At 36.2% G+C, this 22934-nt stretch overlaps 1 protein-coding gene across 1 annotated transcript in view; it reads right to left on the bottom strand.

Moving 5' to 3' along the window:
- Nucleotides 1–22934, bottom strand: part of CCDC7 (coiled-coil domain containing 7) — a 321418-nt gene that overhangs the window by 239468 nt on the left and 59016 nt on the right. The window contains exons 9-11 of the mRNA XM_055087797.1: nucleotides 13390–13465; nucleotides 3870–3900; nucleotides 2853–2942 (exon numbers count right to left, since the gene is read on the bottom strand). Of these exons, the coding sequence (XP_054943772.1) occupies nucleotides 2853–2942; nucleotides 3870–3900; nucleotides 13390–13465 (197 nt within the window). The remainder of the gene's footprint in view (nucleotides 1–2852; nucleotides 2943–3869; nucleotides 3901–13389; nucleotides 13466–22934) is intronic.

Raw genomic sequence — 22934 nt, 5'->3', positions numbered from 1 at the left:
AATGGATAAAGAAGATGTGGTACATATATACAATGGAATATTACTCAGCCATAAAAAGGAACGAAATTGGGTCATTTGTAGAGACGTGGATGGACCTAGAGACTGTCATACAGAGTGAAGTAAGTCAGAAAGGGAAAAACAAATATCGTATATTAACGCATGTATGTGGAATCTAGAAGAATGGTACAGATGAACCTGTTTGCAAGGCAGAAATAGAGAGACAGATGTAGAGAACAAACGTATGGACACCAAGGGCGGAAAGCGGGATGGTGGGGTGGTGGTGGTGGTGGTGGGATGAACTGGGAGATTGGGATTGATATATATAGACTAATATGCATAAAATAGATAACTAATAAGAACCTGATGTATTTTAAAAAAATAAAGTAAAATTCAAAAAAGAATAAGGAGTCAGCAAAGTGTAGGCCAAATCTGCCCTGCTGCCTGTTTTGTAAATAATATTTTATTGCAACACAGCCATGGTCATTCAGTTATGTATTTTCTGTGGCTATTTTCATACCACAGAAGCAGACTTGAGTAGTTGCAACATAGACCCTATGCTCTACAAAACCTAAAATACTTATCTTGGCCTTTACATTAAACTTTTCTGACACCTGAAATAAGTAAGTGGCGAAGATATTAATTAGGGAAACATTACCAAGTACAGTGGACACCAGATATTTGTGCCCAGTATCCTTTTTCTATTCTGTTAAGAAACAGCACCAGATTTAGAAGTGTTCTTCAACTCCCTCATCTCAAACTGTCTTGGTGACATCTGACCCCAAGCAAGGCCAGTAAGATACAATCATCTAAAAATTGACATTGTGGAAGGGAAGTAGTGGAGCTTAGTAATTCCAGAACCAGTATCCAAAGAGGTGGGAAGAAAACAGTCATAAACTCCCTCTCTAAAATTTCCCTGAAAGGACAGAAGTAGTGGCTATCCATGAATTTCTGTTATTTTAACTGTAAGAGTTGTCCTGGTTCTATATCTCGCCAAACATGTTGTTCAATTTTCCCTCAATTCTTTGAGTTACACTACTAACCATCCAATAAATTTCTTGCTTTAAATAGTGTCAGTTTCTCCTGCTTACAAAAAGTAAAATAAAACCCTTAACTGACACACATTAACATTTGGCAGACATGGCTCTTGATTACTAAAGTTGGTTGCCTATGAAAATAAAATTATTAAGAGATAATATCAGTTAGGAAAGCAAGCTTACTCTGGAAGAAAATTGATATAGTTATTAGAAATCCTGACTTTAACATAATTCTGTAGCCATTATTCTCTTTCCACCATCCCCTTCTCTGAAAACAGGCTATCTCTCAGATCTCTTGGTCACCACCTTTGTGTGGATATAATATTGCTACTATATATGCAGTAATGCTCCTTCCACATTTCTCATTCACATCTCCATACTTCTTTAGGTTTTCACATACAAAATCTAAAGAAACAGTACAAGAAAGTAAAACCAGAAACTGCTGCAACATTTTCAAGTCATGTACGAAGCTCCAAAGATTTTGAATGTGGATCTAACAGTGCATGATTAAGTGTTGAATTCTTAGACTTGGCCAGACTATTCAATTATTTACTATGACAATTTACTGCTTTATTTTTATTTTCTTTTTTTATTTTTATTCCTACTGGGAACTATACCTAGATGAAACTATTCCTAATTGAACTTATGTGACAGCCCTGGTCTTACATTTGACACTTATGTAGGATCACTGCTTCTCTAACTGATTAAGTAGCAAATCTGGTACTACTTCTGCTTCCTCCTCTACTAAGGAGGAAATACCAAGTACCAACATTAGTAGATTCAAGAGTATTTTTCTTCATTCTATGTCAATTTTGTGTCAAAACATACATATTGTATTTTTACATAGTTAATAAAAATTTGCTTCCAATCCACCATTTGACTTCATTGTGTATAGTTTGAAATTTTTTTTTTTTTTTTGTGCGGTACGCGGGCCTCTCACTGTTGTGGCCTCTCCCATTGCGGAGCACAGGTCCGGACGCACAGGCCCAGCGGCCATGGCCCACGGGCCCAGCCGCTCTGCGGCATGTGGGATCTTCCCGGACCGGGGTACGAACCCGTGTTCCCTGCATCGGCAGGCGGACTCTCAACCACTGCACCACCAGGGAAGCCCCCTAGTTTGAAATTTATAAGCTATATAAAAATGGCAGAGGAGGAGGAAAAAAAAAAGGAAACAAATTCTATCCTTGGTATTTCTATTCACTCTATGTGTTAAGAGTGAACTGGGACACACATATTACACAGTTGCAAAGAATACAATAAAATGCATTTAAAATATATTTGAAAACCTCATTTACTGATATTTTAATAAAGTTAAATATTTGGCTTAGAAATACCTTTCAGAATGTTTCAATTTTATGTCTGCTTTTCATAGCATCCTTTCAGTTTTGATACCTAATATGGTAATTTAGGACTTCCCTGGTGGCGCAGTGGTTAAGAATCTGCCTGCCAATGCAGGGGACACGGATTCGAGCCCTGGTCCAGGAAGATCCCACATGCCACAGAGCAACTAAGCCCGTGTGCCACAACTACTGAGCCTGCACTCTACAGCCTACAGGCCACAACTACTGAGCCTGCGTGCCACAACTACTGAAGCCCACACACCTAGAGCCCATGCTCTGCAACAAGAGAAGCTACCGCAATGAGAAGCCTGCGCACCGCAACTAAGAGTAGCCCCCACTCGCCGGAACTAGAGAAAGCCTGCGTGCAGTAACAAAAACCCAATGCAGGAAGCCCATACCTTATTGTTTTTAAAGCACAGCTGCTACCAATTATTAATATTGGTATGTATGCCATTTTCAGACACTAAAATTAACTCACCTCTGTACTCTTCAATTTTTGTAGTTCATTTTCCAGCATCAGTTTCTCCTCTGACAACAACTGGAGGTCACTTTGAATCTGTGTGTTTTTCTAAAAGAAATATTATAACTTCATTAATAATGGAAAGCAAACATATCAATATAGAGAGGTTATTTGGGCACTTAATTATTAAAGTAAGAAAGTCTTCATTAACTCATAAAATAATGAACCATTGGTATTAATCTGCATAGTGAAGTTATAATTGGTGCTGAAAGAGGCAAAGGAACTATCAGTGATAATGGAATTTCAAAAGACTGTGGGAATGGAATATTACTCAGCCATAAAAAGAAACGAAATTGAGTTACTTGTAGTGAAGTGGATGGACCTAGAGTCTCATACAGAGTGAAGTAAGTCAGAAAGAGAAAAACAAATACTGTATGCTAACACATATATATGGTATCTAAAAAAAAAAAAAAAAAAAGAAAAAATGCTTCTGAGGAACCTAGGGGCAGGACAGGAATAAAGACGCAAATGTAGAGAATGGACTTGAGGACACAGGGAGGGGGAAGGGTAAGCAGGGACGAAGTGAGAGAGTGGCATGGACATATATACACTACCAAATGTAAAACAGACAGCTAATGGGAAGCAGCCACATAGCACAGCGAGATCAGCTTGGTGCTTTGTGACCACCTAGAGGGGTGGGATAGGGAGGAGGTATGGGGATATATGAATATGTATAGCTGATTCACTTTGTTATAAAGCAGAAACTAACACACCATTGTAAAGCAATAATACTCCAATAAAGATGTTAAAAAAAAAAGACTGTGAGATGTTATAGTTCAGTATTTTAGAAGTGAAGTGTTTCTGAGTGACAATAAAGTCTAATAAAATCAAAAAAATAGACAAAGCTTTCTAGCTTACATATGCATAAAACTCTCTTGAATAAACTGACTCTCTTGACATATCCTGACAATTTCTAGACTCTATTAACAACATCAAGGACAAAGTGCAATTTCAAACTGAAAGCACTATACTTACAGCCTCTAACAAAACTTGCTCATTCATAGCTCTGAAAAACAAACCAAAAATATCTATAATGTATTATAATTTTTAATTTATATTTTTATTTATGTAATATCCTTATATATTTTCTTTGTAAAAACCTTTATATAAATAAGGTTAGAGTAAACTTTGACTAGCATTCCAAAAATTCAATGCTCTTCCTAGAGATACTGTTAGCTTGCTGTGTCTCTTCCCAGAACTTGTTCCATGGATTTATGTAACAGTTCATGTACCCATTCAATTCTATACTTTTTGTTAGTGGGCTGGATGTCTGTTTTGTTTTCTTTTTCACATAAATGATATTGTATATGTTGTTCTCAACTTTTTCACTTAACACAATTTCTGAGATTTATATCGGTAAACATAGATCTCTCTCACTCCCTTTAAATACAACTTCTTATTCCATAGCAGGATTTGGCAAACTTTTTCTGTAAAGAGTCAGATGGTAACTATTTTAGACTTTACAGGCCAAGTGATCTCTGTCACTACTACCCAACTCTACAAAAGCAGCTACAGATGATGGGTAAATGAATGGGTATGGCTATGTTCTAACAAAATTTTATTTACAAAAATAAGATGCAGGCTAGATTTGACTCATGGACTGCAGTTTGCTGACAACTGTTCCATAGTATGGATAAACTATATTTTTTTGACTGAGATTTTTTATTCATTATAATCAGAATTTTTTAAAGCTTTATTAAGATATGATTAACATACCATAAAATTCACTCATTTAAAATATATAATTCAATGGCTTTTAATATATTCACTAAGTTGAGTAACTATTACCACTATCTAATTTTAGCACATTTTAATTACCCCGGAAAGAAACGCTGTAGCCATTAGCACTCACTCTCCATTTCTCCCAGCACTGCCTCAGCCCTGGCAGCCATCAGTCTATTTTCTGTCTCCACAGATTTGCCAATTCTGAATATTTCATACCAACAGAATTGCACAGTATGTGGTCTTTTGAGACTGTTTTCTCACACCTAGCATAGTGTTTGTATCATGTATCAGTACTTTGTTCCTTTTTATTGCCAAATGATATTACATTGTATGGATATGCTCATTTTATTTATTCATTCATCAGTTTATGGACATTTGGGTTGTTTCCACTTTGGGGCTATTATGAATAATGCTACTATGAACATACATGTACAAGTTTTTGTGTGGACCTATGTTTTCACTTCTCTTAGGTATAAACATAGGAATAGAATTTCTGGGTCATATGTTAACTAAATATTTAACATTTTGAGCAACTGACAAACTGTGTTCCATAGCAGAGGTACCACTTACATGATGCACCAGCAATGTATGAGGGTACCAATTTCTCTACATCCTTGTCAACAATTGTTATTGTCTGTCATTTTTATTATAGCCATCCTAGTGGTTGTGAAGTGGTGTATCATTGTAGTTTTGATTCCCTAATGACTAATGATGTTGAGTATCTTTTCATGTGCTTATTGACCATCTGTATATCTTGTGTGGCAAAACGTCTATTCGGATTATTTGCCCATTGTTAAACGTGGTTATTTATCCTTTTTATTATTGAGGTGTAAGAGTTCTTATGTATATTCTGGGTGCAAGTCCCATATCAGATACATGATTTGTGAATAGTTTTCACATTCTATGAGTTGTCTTCTCACATTCTTAATGGTATTAAGAACCTGCAGCACAAGTTTTTAATTTTTATGTTGAGTTTATCTATTTATTTTTTTCTGTTGTTGGTTGTGCTTTTGATATCTTATTTAAGAAACCCTTGACTGGGACTTTCCTGGTGGTCCAGTGGTTAAGAGTCCACGCTTCCAATGCAGGGGTCCTGGGTTCCATCCCTAGTCGGGGAACTAAAATCCCATGTGCAATGCAGTGCAGCCAAAAAAATTTTAAAAATAAATAAATAAATAAATAAACCATTGACTAACTCTAAGTTAAAAATATTTCCTCCTGTGTTTCTTTAAGAGGTTTATAGTTTTAGCTCTTAGGTAATTTTGAGTTAATTTTAGTGCATGGCACAAAGAAAGGATCCAACTTAATTCTTTTGCATATGGATATCCAGTTCTCCAAGCACAGTTATTAAAAAAACTATTCTTTCCTCACTGAATTATCCTGGGCTCCATGTTGATAATTAGTTAACCATAAATAAATGTAATGGTTTATTTCTGGACATCATTTCCATTCATTCTATTCCATTGATCTACACAGGTCTATCCTCATGCCAGTATGACATTGTCTTAATTACTACAGATGTATTTAGCTTTAAAATCACTAAAGTGTGAGTCCTCCAACGTTGTTCTTCTTAAGATTTCTTTGACTATTCTGGGTTCCTTGTATTTCCACATGAATTTTAAAATCAGCTTGCCAATTCACGCAAAAAGGAAGTTGGGATTTTGATAGAGATTGCATTAAATCTGTAGATCAATTTGGGAAATACTGCCGTTTTAAGATTAGTTAAGTCTAACAGTCCATGAAAATGGGATGCCTACCTGTTTATTTGAGTATTCTTTAAAGTACTTTCAGTGTTTTGTAGTTTTCAGTGCACAAGTCTTTTGTTAAATTTATTCTCATTCTCTTTGGTGCTTTTGTAAATGGAATTGTTTTATTTCATTTTTGGAATGTTCCTTGCTAGTGTATTACTTTCCTAGGGCTGCTATGACAAAGTATCACAATCTGGGTGACGGGTGACTTAAAACAAAAAGAATTTATTCGCTCACAGTTCTGGAGACTATAAAACTAAAATTAAGTTGTTGGTACAGCCATGCTCCCTCTGAAACCTCTAGGGGAGAATCCTTATTTGCCTCTTCCAACTTCTAGTACTCCCTAGCATTCCTTGGACTGTGGCAGCATAACACCAATCTCTGCCTCCATGACTTGTCTTCCCTCTGTGTGTATTTGCCTTCTACAATATTATTATAAGGATACCAGTCATATTGGATTAAGGGCCCATCCCCCTCCACTATGACCTCATCTTAACTAATTACATCTACAATGACCCTATATCCAATTAAGTTCATTCTGAGGTACTAGAGGTTAGAGCTTCAACATGTATTTGGTGGTGGGGGGGGCACAATTCAACCCATAACAACTAGTGTATTAAAATATAATTGATTTTTATTTATGAATTTTGTATATTGCAACCTTGTTAAATTAATTTACTTCTAATAGTTCTAATAGATCCCTTAGGATTGTCAATAGATAAGGTCATGACATCTGCAAAGAGAGGTAGTTTTCATTTCCTTTTCTTCTCTAAATGCCCTAGATAGAACCTCTACTACAGTGGTAGACAAAAGTGGTAAGAATGTCCTATTTTGTCCCTGATCTTAGAGAGAATATATTAAGTTTTTTCACCATTAAGTTTTTTCTTCAACGTATTAGAGAGAATATATTATGATGTTAGTTATAGGTATTTGTAGATAGTCTCTATCAGATTAAGAAAGTTCCCTTCTATGCCTAGTTTGCGGAGTATTTTTTATCATAAAAGGCTATTGGATTTTGTCAAATGCTTTTACTTTGTCTAGTAAGCTAATCACGTGATTTTTCCTCCTTTATTCAATCAATATCATGTATTACATTTATTGATATCTGCATTTATTTTTTTATAAATTTATTTTATTTATTTATTTTTGGCTGCGCTGGGTCTTTGTTGCGGACCTTCTCTAGTTGCAGCGAGTGGGGGCTACTATTCATTGAGGTGCATGGGCTTCTCACTGCAGTGGCTTCTCTTGTTGCAGACTGCAGGCTCTAGGCGCGTGGGCTTCAGTAGTTGTGGCTCGTGGGCTCTAGAGCACAGGCTCAGTAGTTGTGGTGTATGGGCTTAGCTGCTCCACAGCATGTGGGATCTTCCCGGACCAGGGCTTGAACCCGTGTCCCCTGTGTTGGCAGGCTGATTCTTAACCACTGTGCCACCGGGGAAGCACAATATTTGCATTTTGAACCAACTTTGCATTCCTGGGATAAATCCCACCTGCTTGTGGTATATAACCTTTTTTATATGTTGTTGGATTTGATTTGCTAGCATTTTGTTGAGTATTTTTGTGTTCATATTCATAATATATTGGTCTGCAGTTTTCTTGTGACACTGTGGTCTGACTTTTGTATCAGAGTAATACTAGACTCACAGCATGAGCTGAGAAGTATTAACTCCTCTTCTACTTTCTGAAAGAGTTTGTAAAACAGTGATATTAATTCTTCTTTAAATATCTGATAGAATTCATCAGTGAAGCCATCTGAGAATTTCTGGTTGGGAAATATTTTAATTAGTAATTGAATCTTTTTACTTGTTTCAGTTACACTCAGATTTTCCAGTTCTTGAATCAGTACAGTCTGTCTTTCTAGAAATTTGTCCATGACATGTAAGTTGTCTAATTTGTGGTCATACAGTTGCTCATAGAATTCCCTTAGAATCCTTTTACCACAGATGATTGAGCCATACTCCTACTAACAAAAAATGAAATTCTTTCTAGATTTTTGCTATTATCACAGTGATATAATAAATTTCTTTTTACACATGCCTCCTTGAGAATAGTCCTTTCTCTAGCGTAGATTAAAAGAGGTTTGATGTATAATAAGGCAAACGTTTTGTTGCTATTGTTAAGTAAACTATGCTAAATTGTTCTTGAAATTGGGCAATTCCTATGGTACTAGCAATTTAAGAGTATTTATTATACTACATCTCTGTCAAGACTTGATATTAGAAAACTTCTACTTCTTGTTAAGCTGATGGGGAAAAAAATGTATTGTTGCTGCTTTGCTTTCTATTTCCCTGATTACATATCAGATTGAGCATCTCCTAAAATGTTTATTGGCCATTTTTTGTCTCTTCCTTAAATATCTATATATATATGTACTTTGCCTATTATTTGAAGGTTGTATGCCTTTTTGTGGAATTATATATTCTTATTATCACTCCTTTCTTCTATATGCACACATATTTTCTCCCATCCACTGCTTATCTTTTAACTTTGATTCATTTCTGCAGATACTTTTAATTTCAATAGACAAATGCCTTCCCTATATTTATGATTCTGTTTTCTGACATTTATGTCTGTAACAAACACTAAATTTAATTTTTTACAAGGAATGAAGACTCTGTCATTATCTTCTAACCAAATGGATGACTTTTGCCTTGCCAGTGTCCTAACTGGTCACTGAAATTCATTCAAGACTTTGAATTTGCCACCTTGGAATTATGATAATTCCACCTTTAACATAACATACCTACCTGTGATACATGTACCTGGGCTAAAGACAGTTTGAAAGGCAAGACAGCTTATTATCCTTCCTTCTGACTCTTCTGCCTCTTTAGAAAAAACATCATGACAGATTTCTTAATAGGCCTGCTGTCCCCTCAGGACTACACAGGATTCTGGTGATGGGCAATACTGTCACCAATGTTGACAACTTCATTCCCAAGATTAGTCACCAGATCTAAACACTCTCTTCACCAAAGAGGTACTATGCCTTGGAAAAAATACCCTGCAATCCAGTCTCTACTTGGAATCCCAATATGGCCCATAATTGAAGAAAGAACTTTTCAAGGTCCTGAGTCTATGCTTACTTGTCCATTTCCCACTATCCACAGACCAAACGGCTAGACAATGCATTGACCAGATCCTGAAAAAAAGGTATATTAGCTTTCCCCAAGGACTAGCATGATTGCCCTAACTTGTTACTGTATAATTCATCCATAATAACGAAATACAATCCTTTTTTCTAAATGTTATCCTATATTATGGTTTTCATCCCACCACATCTGCTTACCACTAAGCACCTCAGAGGTAGACACCACTCCTTTTCCTGGGAACCCCCTGACCCCACCCCTCTGAATTAGTATAATTCCTGAGAAAGCTTACATGACCATAAGCCTTCAATTAGAGCTGACTGGTCCAGAAATAGGCACCTGCCTCTGGCTGCACTGACAATTGTCTCACCAAGGACTTTTAGACTTGGGAAATTCATATATTATCCCTCAGAGTAACTAAAACTGAAAGATTAGATTTAGGAATTGTCAGCAGTCATGGCCTCCCACCTATAGGCAAAAAGTTAAAAAAGAAAGTAGAAGGAAGAAAGAGATCTGCAATAGGAGAAAATGAAGCTCTTGTACAGAGGGGGAAAAAGTGTCTTGATAGTGTTCAAGTTCTGGTTTATACTTGTTTCTGAAATTGAGCCATATTGCTGTTGTCTTCTTAATAAAATTCATCTTTTGCTCAGACCAATATGAGTTGAGATTTTGTCCCAAGCACTCAGCCACATGACAGAAGTTCAATAAATACAAGATACTCTTAAAATGTTAGTGTAGTATTAAGCTTCAATGACTTCAGAAGTATAAATGCTACAAACTTACCCCCAAAAATAAACATTTGAAAGTTTAATTATTTCCATTCTTTAACACATTTAGTTTTGTGAATTTTAAACAATAAATTAATTTTGTTTCAGTCTCTCTGACTGAATATGGAAAATGCTGATCCAAACAGAATTTAACCAAAAAAAATTTACTATTCAAAAATTTTTAAATAAGTACAAAAGAAATGTACATAATCAAATTTCGAAATGGTGTCTTTTGAACAGCTGTATCATTATAGTCCCCAAATTATTAATTCTTAAAAGTGCACTAAGACTTTTGCCACAACCTGTTAAAGGATACAACTGTAACAGGTTGTTAAATGGAGGCATCAACTAAGACTCTAAGCCCACTGCTTATATCATGAGGAAGATTATATTCCAATAAAGATGTGGAAAAAAATGCAAAAAAAAAAAAAAAACGAAGAAAAAAGAAAAAAAAGAGGGACTTCCCTGGTGGTGCAGTGGTTAAGAATCCGCCTGCCAATGCAGGGGACACGGGTTTGAGCCCTGGTCCCGGAAGATCCCACATGCTGAGGAGCAACTAACCCCGTGCGCCACAACTACTGAGCCTGCGCTCTAGAGCCCACGAGCCACAACTGCTGAGCCCACGTGCCACAACTACTGAAGCCCACGTGCCTAGAGCCTGTGCTCCACAACAAGAGAAGCCACCACAATGAGAAGCCTGCGCACTGCAAAGAAGAGTAGCCCCCGCTCGCTGCAACTAGAGAAAGCCTGCGCACAGCAACAAAGACCCAATGCAGCCAAAAATAAATAAATAAATTTATTTTTAAAAAAAAAGAGAGGAAGAAATGAGGCAGGTAACAATTACCACCGAAGAAAACAGTAGGCAGCCAAGGGAGAGTGCTAAAACCTTTCACCCACATGGATAATATAAAAGGGTCAGGAAAGAAAATTTAGAAACAGTACTTCTAAATACTCTTTACAGAGAGCTGTCTGGTTCCTTGAGCCCTACTCAAACACTTAAGGGAGAGGTGGATATGATGGCCATTATTAGAGAGAGGCACTTTAAGGAGAATACTCAGAAAACTGGTTTACGTTATTTGAATTTATGGAGAAGGAAGGCAGTGACAGTCAAATAAGACCTTTCTTGTATACCTTACCTTTCTTCCCAAAAACATGGAGAACAGAAAATACAAATAGTTAGTGAGAAAGGAGGTAAGAAAAGAGAAAAGCCAACCACATCCCCCGGTAGGCTCTAGGGAAAGGGGAGAGAATCCTAACTTTGAATGAAAATGAAAATATTGACTGTAATATCTGACAGGGGATTTTAATTTCCAATTCAGGACAGTGCTTATAATATCTGACAGGGGATTTTAATTTCCAATTCAGGACAGTGCTTATAATTATATTTAAATTAATTACCTAAGAGTTATCAGAAAAGTCATGGTACTGCCCTAGTCTTTTTCTAGGAGCAGAGGGAAAACTAGCCCCAGTAAGCAAATATAAATGAATATAAGGAGTATGAAAAAAGTTGCTTTGTGATTTTATTCTACACGACATGCTTTTCAACATAACAATTGTGAAACTAATATAGCCACCTGTAAGAACTGTAGGTCATCCACAATGACTTTCAAGATGCTTCTCGACAAGCAAGCAACATACTGAGCATATCCTGACCAGACAATTATACAAAGCTTATTCTGTGTATAAGACAATTCAAATTGGAAATCTTCACCTTTATAGTAACCCATTCAGCTAATCCTTCCCACTGCTTTCTTTTATGCCCAGGAATTTTAAAACCATTTATAACTAGTACCCATAGTCTAATAGGAGGAGCTAGAATAAATAATAGTAATACATATGACTGCTTTAATACCTTGTTCCAATGGAAAGAATATTCAAGGAAATCAGCCTACTAATTTAAGAATGCCCCTAGAGCATGCTAAAAGCTTTCATCTGACAAATTTGTGAAAGTTCTTACCCTACCCTTCTGATAGGGAGGACTCTAATGAGATAGAAGAGGGAAAAAGTAAAATAAGGCCTAACTTGATTACACACCAAGTACCTGACCACCAATTAATGTAAGCCATTAAGTTCTTTAGTTCCATTTTCAACAGCTGCCCAGGATATCCTTTTCTTTACATTTTATCTGTTATACTCTTCTATTAAATCTTGATCCTTGGACTTGATAATTTAAAAATCTGATCATGTAAACTTTCTCAATTTTTCAATGATAATCTAAAGAAAGTTCTTTGAAAATGCTGTGATGTGAGCTTGTCCGAATATGTTTTACTTTAATTTAAAACATTTATTTTAAAAAGAATTTTGAGTTTGCAAAGAACTATAACTAAGTGAAACATCTATATACAAACTACATTTTGTATGATTATCATTTTTTTTACTGTTTTAAAACTGTAAAATACACATAAAATTTACCATATTAACCGTTTTTAAGTGTTCAGTTCAGTAGTGATAATTATATTCATACTGTTGTACAATCAATCTCCAGAACTCTTTTCATCTTGCAAAACGGAAACTCTATACGCATTAAAAATAACTCCACATTCCTCATTCTTCCCACACCCTGGCAACTACCATTCTACTTTCTGTCTCTATGAATTTGGCCACTCTAAATGCCTCATATAAGTGAAATCATACAATTTTGTCTTTTAATGTCTGGCTTATAATTACTCAGCATTAATATCCTCAAGATGCATCCATGTTACACCATATGGCAGAATTTCTTTCCTTTTTAGGACTGAATAATATTCCATTGTATGTATATAACACATTTTCTTTATCCATTCATCCATCATTGGACACTTGGGTTGCTTCTACCTCTTTGCTACTATGAATAATGCTACAGTCAACATGGCTGTACAAATATCTCTTCAAGACCCTGATTTCAATTTTGGGGGGTATATTCCCAGAAATGGAATTGCTGGATTTCCATTCCATGATCCAAAAAATGGATCATATTTTTTGAGGAACTGACATACTATTTTCCATTGTGGTTATACAATTTCACATTCTTTATGATTATAATTTTAACTTTTAAAATTATATGTATCATAAAAATTAACAACACTGAATTTTTTAATAGTGGTTTTATTTTCTTTTCTATGTTTCCAATTTATCTGAAATAAATATGCACTTGTATTTATAATGGTGAAAAGGAGTTATTTTAAAAGCTTACCTCTCTAATTTATTTGCCTGATTTTCAAATATTTTCAACATGGTATTCAATTGATTAGTCATTGTAGAAGTTTCCACTGTTAAAAAAAAAAAAAGAAAAGAAAACATTTAAAGGTATTATAAATGGCAGCAGTTATACCTGTATGCTGATACAACTCACTGCTATATGTGAGAACTAGATAAAGAGACAACAGAAATGTGCAACATATATCAAGGGGACCAAATAAATCAAGTATATCAAGAAACCAAGTAAACCAGAGGCCTTGCTTTGGGAGGGTCAGTACTCCCTAAATAGTCAAAGAGTATATTGGGAGAAGTCAGCTTTAGAAGAAAGAATCAAATTCAGAATTGCTTATAGGCAAGAGAGAGTAATTAAAAATGCTTGCATAGAAAGTAATATGGCACAATAAACAATATTTTAAAATTAATCTGATAATAGTGTAGGACATAATTTTAAATTATGCTTTGCATACAGTAAAGGGTTACAAAGAACATTAACTATTATTTTTGTCACAATTTGAAATTACAGTTCGCAGGAGGGAGAAAAGGCCCTGCTATGGACTGAATATTTGTGTTCCCCCAAATTCATATGTTAAAACCCTAATCTCCAATATGATGATATTTAGAGATGGGGGTCTTTGAGAGGTAATTAAATCATGAGAATGGAGCCACATAAGACACAAGAGAGCTCGCTTGCTCTCTCCCTGCTCTCTCTCCATTATTTGAGGACACAGCAAGAAGACAGCCATCTGCAATACAGGAATAAGGCTCTCACCAGAACGTGACTATGCTAGCACCCTGATTTGAACTTCTCAGCCTCCAGAACTGTGAGAAATAAATTTCTGTTGTTTAATGCACTCATTCTATGGCAATTTGTTATGGAGGCCCCTAAAACAGGCCCATTTCTACGATTCTACTAGTTTAGGAATTACAACTCAGTAGCATAGAATGTATAGATGGGAACATTACACTTCCATTGCCAAATGCAACAGCTTGGGTCCAACTGCTTCTTCCTCAAGTTCTCATTATGAATAATTTTAAAACAGAAGAAAAGAGATCAGAGAACCCATGTCTTATTGAACTGTTCTAGTTAAGGCCCTGTCCTGAGCAGAGTGCCTCTGGTTAACAAAGTGGCTTATACAGTCATTCTGAAGAAGCCAAAATGGTAAAGGCAGATCCAGTTGTTTGCTGTGTATTGTGGAGGGAGGAGGACCTCTTTTCTCTATTATAATAAAGCTTCAGTATTTTATTAATAAGTAAAAAATATTAATAATGCATGCATATTATTTATCAATGGACAGGTTTTTCCTCTTGGGAAAAAATATGAGACAGTCAGCATCTAGAATGCATGTTATATGGAAAGATTATAAAAATGGGATAAAATGTACATATAGTGCTTTTATCTTGTTTTATCATTTTAAATATCAAGGAAAATGTTTCTAAGCATTTTATATAAAATTATCTTATTCTTTCTAAAAGCTACACAGCACTCCATTGCTAGAATGTACTGTAATTCATTGAGCCAGTCCTAAAAATGCACGTTGTTACTATGTTTTTACTCTTACAAATATGCTAACAGTAGTACTGTTTATGGAAACAGAAATATAGAAATTATCTATATGAACATCAATAGAAGAACAGTAAATAAATTATGGCATAACCATAAAATGGAATACTATATGGTCATTAAGCCTCTTATACATTCATGCATTAATTTGCATTTCCCTGATACTAGTTAGATCAAGCATCATTTCATATATTTTTGGACATTTTAATTTCTTTTTCTGTAACATGCCTGTTCATATGTTTGTCCATTTTTCTCCTGAGTTGTCTACCTTTTTACTACTCATTTGTAGGAGCCAATTAATACTAGCATATAGTGTGTAATACAGTTAACAGTCTACTATTAATTATATACTTACTGATATTTTCTAATATACAGAATTTTTATACTTAACCAAAGCTATTGATTTTTTTGTTCTATAGTTTCTAGGCTTTGCTTAGTTCTTTAAAAGTCCCAATATAAATAAATTCTCTTAATATTCATTTGTATTTTATAATCATGAGCTATATTATACTTACCAAAACATAAATAAAAATATATTTATAGTTTAATGAATAATTACAAAGCAAACATCCCCACAACCACCACTCAAGGTCAACAATTAGGCACCTGGGATTGCCAACATCCTAGAAGCTCTCTATGTGGCCCGCCCCATTCATAACCCTTTCCTTCACCCTATAGGTGCCTACTAACCTTTTTTTTCTCATCTTTATATCTTTTCTACCCTTGTTAGTATCCTTAATGAACAGAGTTAAGTTTTCCTGGCTTTTAACTTACCATAAATGAAAATACTCTACATATTTACGACTTCATTCAGTCAATAATATGTTTGTAAGATGAATGATGTTATCAGCAGCTAGATTTCAAACATATTCATTATGATATGCTTTTCCAACGTATGAATAGACCACAACTTATTTATCCGTTCTACTCGTCACAGATATTTGAGATCTCCAATTTGGGGACTATTACAAACAAAACTGGTATGAAAATAGTCCAAGAGTTTAAGGACATGACATCACCAAGACAGCAGAGTAGGAGACCCTAGCCTCTGTCCCCCAACAAAGATCAACAATTGACAGTTTAACAGATTAACAATCAACAGTTCCCAGTGACCTGCTCCACTGAGGAGCCCAGCAGCTTTTACGTCTGAAGAAACCAATGGCCAGCACAGCCACTGCAGACCCCCGAAGAACTCACCAGCTTTCACCCCACAGCTGATGCCAGCTGCCTGAGTCCCTCCCTACTCCCCTGCCCCAACCACCACCATCACTACATCCCAGGAACCATGCCAGCGGCCAGCCCAAGCCTCCGTAGCTGAGTGAGTGTGAGACACCAGCCTAAACCTCTGTGGCTCATGCAGACCATCACGCGCTTACACAGGGCTAAGCCGCTCCAGCTGTACACCTGCATGCTCCCTGCCCAGCTCCTCAGCAATCGCCACTGCCCTATGCATACCCATCAGGAGACTGTGCAGCCACAGGAGCCAGATCCCCATAGCTGCTTGTGGGCGCAGATCAGGCCCTGTCTTCTGTCACCGACCTGCACCACTGTACTCACTTGCAGCTAGCCCCTCCAACTGTGCACCTGCACATCCGTGGCCTATCACCAGCCTCCACTGCTGTATGCCTGTAGTGAGACCCAAAAGCCACAGTGGTACACACTGACCACCAGGACTCCTGAGCTGCCCGTGTGCCCATAGTTGACTCCAGCCCTTGCTGCCTGTCCTGGACCCCGCCACAATGTGTGTGTTTGCACCTGGCCACAGCCGCTACACAGGCACTTGTGGCTGGCCCTAACAACTGAGCGTGTGCAAACCACCAGCTCTGGCCACTCCCACTGCCTGCCCTGGTCCCTTGCTGCTGTACCTGCAGACAATGCTGAGGACCCCAACAGCCTGTGCAGCCTCTGAAGACCCCTGAGACACATACTAAGGACCACACGATTGTCAGTGCTATGGACTACAATGGCCTGAGCAAGTGCATCACAATGCACCCAGCCAATCCCACCACATGTCCCCAACACCTGGCACCCACAGCACTACATGTGGGGTGATGGCATACTTGGGCACTCCCCGACCTGTGGTTGGAAATCCTTCCTTACTAAAGTCACTCCATAGAATCAGGAAGAGATGACTGTTTCTTCAAATGTGCAGGTGCCTAAGCAAGGACACAGGAATCACAACAAATCAGGGAGACATGACTCTACCAAAGGAATACATTAAGCCTCCAGTAACTGGCCCCAAAGAAATGAAGATACAGGAAGCGCCCAACAAAGAATTCAAAATAATCGTTCTGAATATGCTCAGAGAGCTAGAAGAGAACACAGAAAAACAATTTAATGATATTAGGAAAATAATACAAGAACAAATGAGAAGTTCAACAAAGAGATAGAAAACATAAAAAAGAACCAAACAACCTTTCGAGCTGAAGAATACAATGAAATATATATATATTTTAAAAAGTGAAACTACATCAGACTAAAAAGCTTCTGCACAGAAAAGGAAACCATCAACAAATTGACAAGGCAGCCTTCTGAATGGGAGACAATATCTGTAAACCACATATCTGATAAGGGGTTAATATCCAAACTACATAAAGAACTCATAAAACTCCATAGCAAAAAAATAATAATCTGATTAAAAAATGGGCAGAGAACTTGAATAGACATTTTTCCAAAGAAAGCATACAAATGGCCAACAGGTACATGAAAAGGTACTCAACTACACAAATCATCAGAGAAATGCAAATCAAAACCACAATGAGATATCACCTCATACCTGTTAGAATGGCTATTATCTAACAGACAAGAGATAACAAATGGTGATGAGGATGTGGAGAAAGGGGAACCCTGATGCACTGTTGGTGGGGATGTAAACTGGTACTGCCACTATGGAAAACAGTATGGAGGTTCCTTGAAAAATTAAAAATAAAACTACTATATGATCCAGCAATCTCACTTCTGGGTATATATATCCAAAGAAGATGAAATCACTATCTCAAAGCGATATCTGCTCTCCTGTGTCCATTGCAGCATTTTTTTGGCCACACTGCATGGCTTGTGGGATCCTAGTTTCTCGACCAGGGATTGAACCCAGGCCATGAGTCCTAACCACTGGACCACCAGGGAACTCTGACTGCAGCATTATTTATAATAGCAAAGACATGGAAACAACCCAAATGTCCACAGACAAGTGAATGGATAAATACACACACACACACACACACACACACACACACACACACACACGGTGGAATATTATTCAGCCATTAAAGAGGAAATCTTGCCATTTGTAACAACATGGATGGACCTTGAGGGAATATGGTTAGTTAAATAAGTCAGACAGAGAAAGACAAATACTGTATACTTTCCTTATATGTAGACTCTAAAAACACTGAAATGATAGAAACAGAGAGCATAATGGTGATTGCCAGGAGCTGTGGGGTGGAGAAAATTGGGAAATGTTGCTCAAAGAGTACTTTCAGTTATAAGCTGATTAAGTTCCAGGGACCTAAGGTCACAGCATGGTGACTACAGTTAATACTGTATTGTATACTTGAAAGCTGCTATGGGAGCAGAGGTTTAATATTCTCTCCATAACAATGCCAACAACAAAATGGTAATTATGTTAGATAAAGGATATGTAAAAAACCTTATTTTGGTAAGCATTTCACAATACATATGTGTATCAAATCGTTATGATAAACACCTTAAACTTGTATAATGTTGTATGTCAATAATATCTCAATAAAGCTGTTAAAAAGAAAAAGAGTTTAAAGGTATGCACATCCACAACTTAATTAGATAAAGAAAAGCTATTTTTCAAAGTGACTGTGCCAATGTATACCTCACTCACAGTTACATGTCCTTGTCAACACTTACTGTTGTCAGACTTTTTTTTTTCTGGCCACACCACACAGCCTGAGGGATCTTAGTTCCCTGACGAGGGATTGAACCTGTGGCCCCAGCAGTGAAAGCATGCAGTCCTACTCACTGGACCATCAGGGAATTCCCTTTCTGGTACTGATTTTTAATTTAATTGTTTTGGGGTCTGAAGGCAGACATTATATGATTTCTATTTTTTAATTTGTTAAGGTGTATTTTATAGCCTGGAATACGATCTATTTTGGTGTATGTACCATGTGAGCTTGAGAATAATGTATATTCTGTTCTTGTTGCATGAAGTAGTCTATAGAGGTCTATTTTATCCAGCTGAATGATGGTGTTGTTGAGTTCACTAAGTCCTTACCAATTTTCTGCCTGCTGCATCTGTCTACTTCTGATAGAATGGTGTTGAAGTCTCCAGTTATAATAGTGGGTGCATCTATATCTCCTTGCAGTTGATCAGTTTTTGCCTCACTTATTTTGACTCTCTGTTGTTAGGCACATACACACTGAGGACTATTGTATCTTGTTGCAGAACTGACTCATTTAGCATTAAATGCCCCTATTTATTCTTAATAATTTTTTTTTTTGCTCCAAAGTCTGCTCTGTTCAAATTAATATAGCTACTCCTGCTTTCTTTTGGTAAATGTTACCATTATCTTTATTATTATTTATTATTAACTTTATATTTAAAGTTGTAGACAATATATAGTTAGGTCCCAGGAAAAAAAAAATCAGTACCAGAAAGACAACATGAAAATCCTAACATATTTTGGAGATTAGGTAACATACTACTAAATAGCGCATATGACAAAGAAGTCTCAGAGAAACTAAAATACATTTTGAACTAAATTAAAATGAAAATGTAACATCAAATTTTGTGAAATGCAGTAAAAGGGAAATTTATAGCATTGAATGAATACATCACAACAGAAGGAAGATCTTAAATCAATAATCCAAGCTTCTGCCTTCGGAAACTAGGAAAATAAGACCAAATTAAATCTGAAGTAAGCAGAAGAAAAGAAATAAAAATTAGAGCAGATATCAATGAAAATAGGAAATTACAGAAAATCAATTAAACCAAAAGCTGATTCTTTGAAAAAAATCAAGAAAATGAGTAAGCTAACTAAGAAAAAAGAGATATGACACAAATTACTAACATCAGAAATGAAAGAGGGGACATCACAACAGATCCCATGGACATCAAAAAATAATAAAAAAGATTATGAAAAACTTATGCCAACAAATTTGATAATTTAGATGAAATGGACCAGTTCCTTGAAAGACACAATTTACCAAAACTTACACAAGGAGAAAAAGATATTCTGAATAGAATATATATCTTATATATTAAAGAAACTGGATCAATAATTTGATATCCTTACAAAACAGAAAGCACCAGGATCAGATGACTGCACTGGCTAACTCTACCAAACCTACAGGAAAAACTATACCAGTTATCTACAATCTATTTCAGATGACAGAACCAGAAAAAACATTTCCTAACTCATTTTATGAGGCCAGTATCACTCTAATACTAAAACAAGACAAAGACATTAACAAACAAGGATAACCATGCACCAATATCTCTCATGAACACAGATGCAAAAACCCCAACAAAATATTAGCAAATTTAATCTGACAAGGTATGGGACAAATTATACACCACAACCTAGTGAAATTTATCCCAACTATACAAGGCTGGGTCAATATTTGAAAATCAGCTAATATACCTATCATATCAATAGTCCAAAGAACAAATATCATATGATCATTTCAAAAGATATAGAAAAAGTATATGACAAAATCTAATACCCGTTCATGACAGAAACTCTTTGCAAACTAGAAACAGAATAAAACATCCTCAACTTGATAAAGAAAATCAAACAAAATACCTACAGCTAACACCATACTTTTTTAACATTTTTATTTTATATTGGAGTATAGCTGATTTACAATGTTGCATTAGTTTCAGGTATACAGCAAAGTGATTTAGTTATACATATACCTATTCTTTTTCAGATTTTTTTCCATAAAGGTTATTACCAAGTATTGAATAGAGTTCACTGTGCTATACAGTAGGTCCTTGTTGATTATATTATATATAGGAGTGTATATATATTAATCCCAAACTCCTAATTTATCCCTCCCCCCACCTTTTCCCTTTGGTAACCATAAGTTTGTTTTCTAAGTCTGTAACCTACAGCTAACACCATATTTAATGGTAAGATACTAAATGCTTTCCCCCTAGATCAGGAATAAGACAAGGATGTTCCTTCTCACCACTCCTATTCAACATCATGCTAGAAGTCCTAGCTAATGCAATAATACTAGAAAAGAAAAAGTATAAAGTTTAAGAAGGAAGAAGTAAAGTTGTCTTTTTTCACAGATGGCATGACTGCCTGTATAAAAAAGGTGATTCCCAAAGAATCACCAAAAATCTCCTGCAATGAGTAAGTGATTACAGAAAGATTACAGCATACAAGAGTAATATACAGAAGTAAATTGCAATTCCTTTCTTATATACCAACAATAAACAAGTAGAATTTGAAATTATAAACACACCATTTACATTAGTACCAAAAAACTCAATACTTAGGTATTAATCTAAATAAATATGTACAGAATTTATATTAAGAAAAAAAATTCTCATGAAAGGAATTAAAGATACAAATAAATGGAGAGATATTCTATGTCCATGGATAGGAAGACTCATTACTGTTAAGACATCAGTTCTCATCAATTTGATCTGTAGATTCAATGCAATCCCAATAAAAAACCCAGCAAGCAAAAAAAAAAACAAAGAGGGTGAACTTGCCTGACGGACCAGTGGTTAAGACTCCAGGTTTCCACTGCAGTGGGTGCAGGTTCGATCCCTGGTTGGGGAACTAAGATCCCCTATGCCGCACAGCATGGAAAAACAAACAAACAACAACAAAAACCCAGCAAGTGATTTTGTGTGTATCAACAAATTGATTCTAAACTTTAAATGAAAAGGCAACAGATCCAAAGAATAGAATACTGAAGAACAAAGTTGGAGGAGTGACACTATCCAACTTCAAAAACTTACTATAAAGTTACAGTAATCAAGACAGTAAGGGACTTCCCTGGTGGTGCAGTGGTTAAGAATCCGCCTGCCAATGCAGGGGACATGGGTTCGAGCCCTGGTCTGGGAAGATCCCACATGCCACGGAGCAACTAAGCCCGTGCGCCACAACTACTGAGCCTGAGCTCTAGAGCCCTCGAGCCACAACTACTGAGCCCGAGTGCCACAAATACTGAAGCCCGAGCGCCTCAACTACTGAAGCCCGAGTGCCTACAGCCCGTGCTCCACAGCAAGAGAAGCCACAGCAATGAGAAGCTGCACACTGCAACAAAGAGCAGCCCCCACTCGCCACAACTAGAGAAAGACGGCGTGCAGCAATGAAGACCCAACACAGCCAAAAATAAATAATAAATAAATAAATTTATTAAAAAAAAAAGACAGTATGGTATTGGCAAAGAACAGAAAAACAGATCAATGAAACATAACAGAGATCCCAGAAATAGGTCCACACAAATACAGTCAACTGATTTTTGGCAAAGAAACAAAGGCAATTCAATGGAGAAAGGTTAGTCTTTTTAACAAATAGTACTAGAAAAACTACATTCACACACAAGAAAAATTAATTTAGACACAGACTCAATTCAAAATGGATCATAGATTTAAATATAAGAGGCAAAACTATGAAATTTCTAGAAAATAACATAGAAAAAAGTCCAGGTTACGTTGGGTTTGAAGATGACTTTTAGGCACAACAACAAAAGCACAATCCATGAAAGAAAAGTTCAACTTCATTAAAATTCAAAACTTCTTCTCTGCAAAAGACACTGTTAAGAGAATGAAAATATAAACCACAGACTGAGAAAAACATCTTTGCAAAACACATATCTGATGAAGAACTTGTGTCAAAGATATACAAAAAACTCTTAAAACTCAACAATAAGGAAGCAAATGATCACCCCATTTAAAAATAGGTAAAAGATCTGAACAAATACCTCACCAAAGAAGATATACAGATGGCAAATAAACATATGAGAGGATGCTCAACATTATA

This window comes from Physeter macrocephalus, chromosome 11 (genome assembly GCF_002837175.3).
Source record: "Physeter macrocephalus isolate SW-GA chromosome 11, ASM283717v5, whole genome shotgun sequence".
Taxonomy (NCBI): domain Eukaryota; kingdom Metazoa; phylum Chordata; class Mammalia; order Artiodactyla; family Physeteridae; genus Physeter; species Physeter macrocephalus.
This window is presented reverse-complemented; position numbering and strand designations above follow the sequence as displayed.